The 11,059-nt window shown below is 26.0% G+C and overlaps 1 protein-coding gene across 1 annotated transcript; it reads left to right on the top strand.

The window, feature by feature from the left end:
- LOC114124616 (dynamin-1-like protein) lies at nt 1-7,879 on the top strand. The gene is given in 13 exon segments (XM_050205966.1): nt 1-557; nt 3,447-3,591; nt 3,677-3,885; nt 3,960-4,170; nt 4,235-4,335; nt 4,407-4,553; nt 5,523-5,610; nt 5,613-5,685; nt 5,748-6,114; nt 6,186-6,362; nt 6,914-7,142; nt 7,233-7,444; nt 7,515-7,879. Coding segments are annotated over 13 exon segments (2,118 nt in total). The 5' UTR covers nt 1-455; the 3' UTR covers nt 7,572-7,879.
- The last annotated feature ends 3,180 nt before the right edge of the window (nt 7,880-11,059 follow it).

The following is an 11,059-nucleotide window of genomic DNA, read 5'->3' as shown; positions in this document are numbered from 1 at the left end:
GAATGTATGTGTTACCACGGTCCGACAAATTCACAGGGCGATCGGCACCCGTCGGGTCGCGGCATAAAATCGTTATCGTTATCATGAGCAGCGCGTCGGCCGTCGATCAGCAATCTCGATTTCCAACATCCCGTATTCCCGTGAACATTGAAGATAGCCGTTTGTCGACTGCGGTTCGTTGCACTTTATAATATTTCCATTTTCATTTCTCGTGTCTGTCACGTCGCCTTTTACATTTTAGAACGTTTGTTAAAAACTGCCATCAGTATCCGAATTTCACACAGCCGATCAAATATTTATAGTATATTAAGTGGAATAAGACAAAGAAATTAATCGTCGCCCGCCTTCCCGCCGCCGCCAACGAGCAGTACACGCCGGTGTAGTCGTTCTGTGCTCAAAGAAACTAGCCTGTGTGGTGTCTGTGCTCGTCCCTCAGTGGACCAACGACGCTTACAATGGAGGCATTAATTCCTGTCATAAACCGATTACAAGATGTTTTCAACACTGTCGGCTACGATGCCATACAGCTTCCACAAATTGTGGTTATTGGATCACAGGTATGTTCACTTTCCACTACAATAAGACTACGCCATTCTATCAAGTCTGTTATTTGTTAGAGGCAATATTTGTTTAGATTCATATTTGTTCTAGGTATTATTCGCTCCAACCCCTCCATATGTACCTATTTGTTTTGTCTATTATAAGTTAAACTTTATTAATGAAATAACATAATATTGCTTAAAAAAAAAGTCCACATAAATTTAATTGTCCTTTTCAATATTTATCAATAATAGTGTGTTATTTAAGTATCTTGGTAAACAAAAAACAATCTTAATTTAATACATGTGTTTCTTATTACCTAAAAAATTATTTATACCTGTATCATTTTCAACTCATTATTTGATAGAAAAACCTATTTCTTCTATCTACGTAGGTGTATATCTAAATTAAAACATTTGGTATTAAAATTATTAGAAAAAAATTCTACTTATTCGAGTTAATTTAATTATTTTCCTTGTCATTTTCGTTTAAGAATAAACTTCTAATTAAGGGGTTATTTATTTAAATGGTTTAAAAGTTTCTTAAACATATACCTACTCAACGTTTATCAATATGTATGTATAAATATAACTAGACCTTACTATATAACAAGATAGTAGTGGTGTGTCCAGTAACACATTTTGAATTCAATTGAATTAGTCAGCTCTGACCTTTCAAAATGAAAATTACTTATTTTAAAAACATAGTAAATTATACACCACTGGTGACCAACTTTTTTTTATCGAGGACCATAAAAAAAAAAAATTTCAGCACCCCTATAACTTAGGTAAACCTTTTCTTTAATTTGGTTATTATATTTTAGTAAATTGGAAATATTCATTTATATTAAATTTTACAAATACTCCATAAGAAATCTGAATTAATTTTTTTTTTCAAATTTGATTACTTTGATTAATAAATTATTGCAGAAAATACTTATTCACCACTGTTATACATTATAACATTGTAATTATATTGTTTTATAATGAGCTTTATATACGTATTCATTTTTATATAATTCTACATGGGTTTACTATACCTACTATATAATGTTTTTTTTTAAATCTTATAATAATGCACTAATTGTTCTAATTATTCCTATTTTAAACATTCAATATCGTTCATCAACACTTGTTCACATCAACTGTTTGCAACCATCAATCGCTGATAACAATTTTATTTATACTTTCTTAACAAACATGATTTAATCCTGGCAAACATGATACAAGTAGTAGAGATGTTACTTATAAGTAATAATATACTGATTTATTCTTTGTAAAGTGTAAGTAGAATTATTATACACTAATACTATTTACTTTGTAGTTAGTCAGTTTAACTTACAGTCCACTAATTAATTGTTACCTACTTATTTACTTTAGAAATAAACTAAAAATAGTTCTCATTCAACCAGCAAAAAAAAAAACGAATAAACAATGAGTATAAAAAATAATATTGTTGAAGGTATTGATTATAATTTATAGAATATAATTAAAATATACTACTTTAATTGCTACTTTTTATAAATACTTAATGTACTACCAGACATTTATGTTTTAATATTTTATTTATCGTTTTTAAAATTATTATAACTTTTTCCAAATGACATATATTTATTATTTAAACAATTTTAAATTATTACTCAAGAACAATTGTCACATGAAGATTACATTTAAAAATATAAAATAACTGTTTGAACAACATTATATGGTTTCTAAGAGTATCTAAAAAGTAAGGTTTATTATTTTTTTTTTTATTTTAATCATTATTATAAATTTACAGATAGGTACACCACTGTATACTAAAAAATGTAAAAATAATAATTTTGAAACATTAAATTAGTTTGACATGTTATTACTTTTTCTACTATTTTATAATAATTAAGAAATCGAACAAATAATATTGTTAATTTTATCAATTTTGTAGTTTTGATATTGTTATTTATTATTTTTTACCTAGGTATATGAAACAATAAACCTGTTTTGAAATAGTGTAAATTATTTTATTTTAAGTTTGGCTTAACAAATTATAATCAGTATCTTAAAAATATATAAGTCACATTTTTTCATAAATTTAAATTCAGAATTTATTGTAAATTAAGTTTAAATTTATAGAGCTCGTGTATTAAAGAATAATGACTAATGACCAAAAATTAATTAAATATAGTTAATGGTTATTGATTATATTTTTACAAATGTATGTAAAAATATTAAATATTATTTCATTTTTTATTATATACTCTTAAATAACATAAATAAATACACAACATTAACATATGTATTAAAATATGAAAAATATTTTGTGTAACTATGAAGTGTTAACTCATCATGTCTGTGTTTACTCATAGATAAAAACCACTGGGCTATGAGTAGTATGTTATGATTTGCAAAAATGATTGTACACGTATAATTTTGTCCATATAGTCATAGGTATTTGTAAATGTTAAATAATATATTTTTTAAATTATGTTTTTTAATAATTTCATTTTTTATATATTAAAAAATTTAAATATAATCTGATTTATACTATATGCAAATATATACTTAAAAATATGTAAATATGTATAAAATAATTATGCAAATTTAAAATCATTACTCTTCCTAAAATAAAAAGAAACCTCAGCAGTCAACTTGGGCACAAGGGTATGACTTACTACACAGCATATGGTAGATTTGATGGATATTGCAGACAATCATTGTCTAACCACCCCAAGATTCCTTCTATTTGCGCACTGAGTATAGACTTAATGAATCAAATTTAGTTCATATTTTGGTATAATTCTGTTTTCACTAAGAAAAAAATATGTCATTAACATCTAAGCTCTAATTATTATATATGTGTCACTTAACTGTTTGATCAAAGTTTTAATGAAACAAAATCATTAATATACATTAATATATATTTTACAGAGTTCCGGTAAAAGTTCTGTAATAGAAAGTATTGTTGGTAGATCATTTTTACCAAGAGGTATTGGAATTGTTACTAGATGTCCTCTAATTCTTCAACTTGTCAACTGCCCTTTAACTGATAAAGAACACAGAAGTTCAGAAAATGGTATGAATATTAATTTTTATGCATTATTAATAATTATAATTTTCATGTACCTACCTATTAATTTTAATTATATAAAATAATATAGGTACAGTTAATTTGGAAGAATGGGGTGAATTTCTGCATTGTAAAAATAAAATTTTCAAAGATTTTAATGAAATACGAAATGAAATTCAATCTGAGACCAACAAGGTTGCTGGCAATAATAAAGGAATTTGTCCTGAACCTATTAGTCTGAAAATATATTCCATACACGTGTTGAATTTATCACTTGTGGATTTACCTGGGATAACTAAAGTAGATACTCATGATTTAATTTTGAATATTTAAAATTAAATGTATTCATAACATTATTAAATTAAACATTTTAGGTTCCTGTGGGTGATCAACCAGATGATATTGAATCTCAAGTGAAAAATTTAATTGTCAAGTATATTCAAAATCCTAACTCAATAATTTTGGCAGTAAGTACTGCTAACACAGATATGTCAACTAGTGAAAGTTTGAAGTTGGCTAAAGAAGTGGATTCTGAAGGAAAGAGAACTTTAGCTGTAATCACTAAGCTTGATTTAATGGATGCAGGTAATACTTATTTTTTCTTAATTAAAATTTGCTATATTTTTTTGTAACTTACTTTTTTTTTTAGGTACTGATGCAGTAGATATATTATGTGGTCGAGTGATTCCTGTTAAACTAGGAATAATTGGTGTGGTTAATCGATCACAGCAAGATATAAATGATAATAAAGTATGTGTGAAAACTGAATAATAATACATTATTAGCATATTTTTTACTTTTATTATTTTTTTTTTTTGCAGTCGATTTCTGATGCTCTAAAAGATGAATCTACTTTCTTGCAAAGAAAATATCCTTCATTGGCTAACCGAAATGGAACTCTATACTTAACTAAGACACTTAACCGACTTTTAATGCATCACATTCGAGATTGTTTGCCAAACTTAAAAGTAATTATCAAGAAAAGTAGAAAACTACTTTCATACTATTTTTTTCTTATTCTCTACTGGTTATCAATCATATAAAGAAATTTGCCAATTATTTATTCATTAGTTGTAGTTACTAATTTAAATGTATGAAGGTACAAGTATTTTGGTGTTATTATACCTTGAATGCAAATTACCATTTAATATTTAATATCATTGTAAATTTAAGTACTAGAAAGTAGAATGTTATGGTTAACAGAAAGGACAAGTCATCAGTTGATAACATAATTAATTTATAATAGATTTTAAACATATTATTTTTAAATAAGAATTTTAGTTCTGCCTTATATAAAATATAAAACTTGAAAAACCAATTGCGCATAAATTGAATAATTATTTGTATATTGAATTATAATTAAGAAAACGTATTATTAAAGTTTTTTTATTTTTATTGACGTATTATATATGATTTAATTGTAAACTATAAATACTAATAGTAAAAAAATACTGAGAATCATGTCCTCGTAAAATTAAGAATAAAATATCTAATTAATTTGATAATTATTAATATCTTGCATCCATGAAAGTATGTTTATCTATAGATAGGTAAAAATATCTATGCTTGGTATAGTTTTATTAATTGTATAAACTTTAAATGCCTTTTTTATTTAATATATTTAACAAAAAATTTTTACCAAACAATAAATAAATTGTCGAGTTATATGTTATTAATTTTATGCTATATATCAGAGATAGTAAACCTGATTCTTTTAGTGACTAGTGCAAATGTCCAAAAAGAAGTTATTTGTAGAATATTTTTAGGTTTAAAAGAAGGTTATTAAATTAGTTGATTCGCAAGAGAAAATACAATTAAACCAACATTTTTTATTTGACTTACGGGTACAAAAACGTTCACTATCCCTATATATTTTTAATATAGCGATATAAATAGTTTTAAGAAATTTATTTGACATATGAATTGTGTGATTTTAGACAAGAGTGAATGTTATGGTTTCACAATTCCAATCACTTTTGTATTCATTTGGTGATGATGTAACAGATAAGAGCCAAACATTATTGCAAATATTACAAAATTTGCTGCAGCATATTGTTCAACAATCGATGGTACTTCAAAGAATATCGAAACAACTGAACTGTAACTAAAATAAATTGAATTATGTTTTTTGCTAAAATAATAACTATTCTATTTATTTATAGGTGTGGTGGTGCTAGAATATGTTACATATTTCATGAAACATTCGGCAAAGTTTTGGATTCTATTCATCCTCTGACAGGCTTATCCAAAATGGATGTGTTGACTGCTATCAGGAACGCCACGGGGCCAAGACCGGCATTATTTGTCCCAGAAGTGTCTTTTGAGTTGTTGGTAAAAAGACAAATACGCCGATTAGAAGAACCATCTTTACGATGTGTAGAACTTGTTCATGAAGAAATGCAGCGTATGATTCAACACTGTGGAATAGAGTCACAACAAGAAATGATCAGATTCCCTAAGCTCCATGAAAGCATTGTAGATGTTGTTACACAGTTATTGCGTAGGCGTTTACCTACAACAAATGCAATGGTAAATCTAAGTCACAACAACAAATAATCAAATAATAATGAAATTTATTTTTATTATGTTAATATTATAAGGTTGAAAATTTGGTGGCTATTGAACTTGCATACATAAACACTAAACACCCAGATTTTCATAGAGATGCAGAACTCGTATCACTGATGATGAAAAGTGCTGAAGAAGACGAATTTTCAAGACAACGTATGTTGAGAAAATATAATGTGAACAATTCTGTTGCTGGCTGTGATAGAGATGTAAGTGTGCGAACCTGTTGTTTGGTGTTTTGCATACTTTTGTGGTTGGTTGAATATAAAATACAACTGCTTTATTGTGTGCCATAGATTTTTCTTCCTTTTCTGTGCTATATATATGGTCATCATTACAAAATGTAATATTTTAGTACAAAACTATAAAATTCAATTAATAATAATTTTTATTTATTAATAATCCTATTTATTATATGTGAACTGAAAAATATTTTAAAAACATAATACGTGTTATAGATATTAAACTGGTATTTTTGTGTAATAACACTTAATGACTAAAATAGTTGGACCTAGAGTAAATAATTTACATGATAAATTTAATTTGGAAAATATATTTTATCATATTAAAATATTATACGTATCTAATGTCGCTCCATACCTCATAATTTACTGACAACTTTCAATTTTTGAATTTTCAAAGACAAATAAAAAATAATACCTTAATGTTTATTACTTGACCATGAAAGTATAGAAGAATATAATATACCCCTACAAGATTGAGTTTGTCTCTATGTATTAATGTGTTCTTCGTTTTAAAGAGTGTCGCCAGCACGGGATCATTGAAAAAAGCACCAAGACAGCAGCATCAAGCAGATATGAATGGGGAAATGAATTCTGTTGAATCGTCTCCAGCAACAACACCTGTGCATCAAGTGCAAAATGATTGTGTGCCTTCGAGTGTAGTCAGCAATTTTAACAGCATGGATTTGCAGAGTCCATCCAACAGGAACCTATCCGAGAAAGAACTACGTGATTGTGACGTAATTGGTACATATTATTCATCTTCACTTAAAAATTATTATAATATTATTAACTTGTTGAATGGTTTTTAAATTGTTTTTCTTTATTGGTTTATAGAAAGATTGATCAAATCCTATTTCTACATTGTGAGAAAATCTATTCAAGATAGTGTTCCAAAGGCTATAATGCACTTTTTAGTAAATTTTGTGAAGAACTACTTGCAATCAGAACTAGTCACACATTTATACAAATCCGAACAAGTAGAAGAGTTACTTAATGAATCTGAACATATATCTAATCGCAGAAAAGAAGCCATTGATATGCTTAAGGTATAGTATCTAAATGTCACCATCACTTTTCCATTTATAAATGGTTGTGAACTTTTTCTCTTTTCAATAGGCCTTACAGAATGCCAACAACATCATTAGCGAGATCCGTGAAGTACATGTCTGGTGAATATGTGAAGATTTGACGTGTAGTATATAGTTCTTAAATAAATCCCCAATCATTACATTATTACAAATCCGCCATTATTATTACTACTATTATTATTAAATGTAATGTACGGACCAAAATAATCTAGTATATACTATGTATGGGGTACCATTAGTTTTAAATTTAATCCTCTTCCCCCTCTCAATGATGTCTTAATGTGCATAAGTTATTATTTTTACTATGAATAAAAAAACCTATTAGGTATGAAATTATTGTACGCTTCAAATGTAGAAATTAGAAATTAGAAATTTTTATTTTGTCCTTAGTTCCATCAGCATTGTTTTATTGGTTGGTGATTTCAACATGAACTGCATTTATATACTGTTTTTATTCTACAAACAGTATAAAAACCCGTTTTAACACTATTTATTTTAGTATTTTAATTTCATTTATAATACTGTATTAATAATTATGAAACAAAAAAATTATTTATTCATATGGGTATAATTATAATATTTGATTTCACACAATACCTAGTGTGTTCCGTTAGTTAATCAATTGTATAATTATTTTTTTTTAGACCGTTCAAGTTTAATTGTTTAATGTTAGTGATTAAGAGAACTAAATGCACTTTTTTTATAATAGTTGAATGATTTGCCTGTTATTCAAAAATAATAATTGATGTTTGCAATTATTATAATAAATTTAACAAACTCTCTATAGGAAGTCTGTTTGTTACTTTGATCTAAATAATCAAATTGTTTATACTTTCTTATTTAACTATTAACTTTTATTATTACCCTATAATGATACATATATGTAATATTTATATAAAATTATCGAGATCCTACAAATCTAATACTTAATTTACTTATAATAGATACTAAAAGTGTTAAATGCCGTAGGAAAAACAAGTTTAAAATAGACATTTACTGAGACATTGAAAAATTGTGAGTTATCCATTTAATGATAATGTATTAGTTATATATTTTATGCTTTATAGTTATAGCAGGTATGCTAATGTGTCTAAAAATTAAATGTATAAGATAAGTATTTTATTTATTCGTAGTAAATATAATATACTACTCCCTCATGCAATTGAAATTGTTTTGTAAACTAGTAAGCCAAAAAGTAGATTAACTTAATTATTCATTTATTAGTTTAAGAAATATATTTCTCAAGAAAATGACATTAATCACAATTTTTCTAAATTAGTTGACCAAAATTAGACTACCCTGTTTTCTAGTACTTTATAACCATACATTTTTCAACCATCTGAAAACAAAACAATTGAACAGTCTCCACTGATTTATATAATATAGTTTAAAAAGTATTAACTGCACTTATTATTAATAATAACGCTAGAAAAATTTAAAAAATATTTTGAAATATATTGACAATAGGTAAACAATATGTAGAATAAAAAAAAAGAAATTATAATAATTGGATTAGATAACACTCATATTATGTTTGACTATTACTTGAAGGGCTGCAAAACTTCAATGGAATTTTTATGAAGCTTATTCAACCATGATTGACTTAAGTAAATATAGTTAAATCATATATAATATATACTAAGTCTTTTAAATATCAAATATTTTGTCTTTGTTTTTTAATATTCCTATAAATTACTATAGATTTAAAAATGTCCATTGTCTATAAATAATTTGAAATTATGTTGTATATTTGTACATAGAAGATGATAATCTCTAAGTAGTGTTGTTGAAAGGCCTTTTAACCATAGAGAGAGAGAGTGGTACATTGTTTCAAGTTTCTACGAATAATTTTTTTTTTTTAATGATAAAAAAGTAACAAAAATTGTTAAATGATAAATAATAAGTTAGAATAATATGATTTAATGCACTTAATTTATTACATTGTGCAATGAATTCAATTATTCTTCTCTGATAACAAGAATACTGCTGCTATGAAGACCTTTATTCTGTCTTATTTATTTTCCACATGAGGGAAACGATTAAACGCATGAGCTTTTTTTAATGCACAGATGTTGCAGCATGTAAGTATGTAACTCCCATATGTATTTTTTATCTTAATAATTCCATAGTAGCAAAACAATAAATACTGCATCATCAATTTGAATTTTAGTAAATTAACATCCAAAAAGAGTATTTATTGATGTAAGTTTGATAAATAAAGCAGTTAAAACTTTGAAACAGGTCAGAGGTTTTGCAAAAATTTTTACTATACTTGTTTATAATTTTCGGTATAAAATGATATGTAGTTATATTTTATAAAGTATAATAATTTCTAAGATATGCTCTCAATTTATGTGCAGTTTCCAAAGTAACTTTCAGTTGCAAACAATTTGTTCAGGTGAAAACACTTAAAAAGATTATTATCTGTATAAGATCTATTATTGTCAGTTATAGATTGAATTATTTAGCAATTTTAAGTGTAGAAGATAATAATATACTTCAACATCTGAATTACTTAATACATTTATTTTAAAATTACTTTTGGAATAATAATAATATTTTACTATAACAATAAATGATTTAACTTTTAAAAACCGCAGTTATTACAGTCTTTTTATGCTTCACCATATTTGGCTATGTACCTACCAAATACAAAGTAGGTATATTGCCTTTCACTCTAAAAATCTATTTAATTTGATATTGTAAAAAACTAAAATGTATTTTCATAATATTATTTCTATAGGTAAATAATTTATATGCATGAATAACTACTAGATAGTGTAAATTAGTATATCATTTGCAGCTCTAGACGTTGACACGTTCATTGTTACATAAGTATGTGTTAAAAATTAAAAGAATAAATAGGTGTTTTCAAGCCTTGAAAATAGAGGCTTGGGAGAGAGAGAGAGAGAGAGCAATTGTTTGGCATTGTAAGAACTCAACAATTTTTGATTTTTCTACCTTATCGACTGCCTATGTATGTGAGTAAAGCCTCCATAAGTAACAATGATATTAAGGCGCAGGCCGCAGAATATTATTGCTGTGCTGGCTAAGCACAATTCTTCTTAATCTGGATTTGACTTGTCAGATTATAAATTGTATTTACCATGAAATAATAAATTATGTCATTGTCAGTTGTATAATAATTTTTGAAGTAGTGTGATAAAAAGCTGTAGTGAATGTATGTGTTACTATCTTACATTTTTGAATCGACTTCAAAATGCCTAAAATTAAATCATTAAATAATTTTGGTTTAAATTTGTATTTGAATGATATGATATCTTTGACATTCGTAATTTTTTTTTTTTGCTTTTGTTTTAATTATTTATAGAATTTATATTATATAACTTGTTTTTTATGTAATTGTAATTTTTTAAATTTTCGGGGTATTTTAAAATTTGAATACCGATAAACATCCTAATGAGCAAGAAAATTGTGCAACTTATTATCTAAGACCAACAAATTAAATTTTTATACTATTATAGAAACTTAAAATATTTTACATTTTTACACCTGTTATTACCCTTGTAGGATACTTACCATTTCTGATTTATCAAAGATCTTTGTACACAG

Source organism: Aphis gossypii, chromosome X (assembly GCF_020184175.1).
Source record: "Aphis gossypii isolate Hap1 chromosome X, ASM2018417v2, whole genome shotgun sequence".
NCBI lineage: Eukaryota > Metazoa > Arthropoda > Insecta > Hemiptera > Aphididae > Aphis > Aphis gossypii.
Note: the sequence above shows the minus strand (reverse complement) of the source record. Positions and strands in the feature narration are given on the sequence as shown.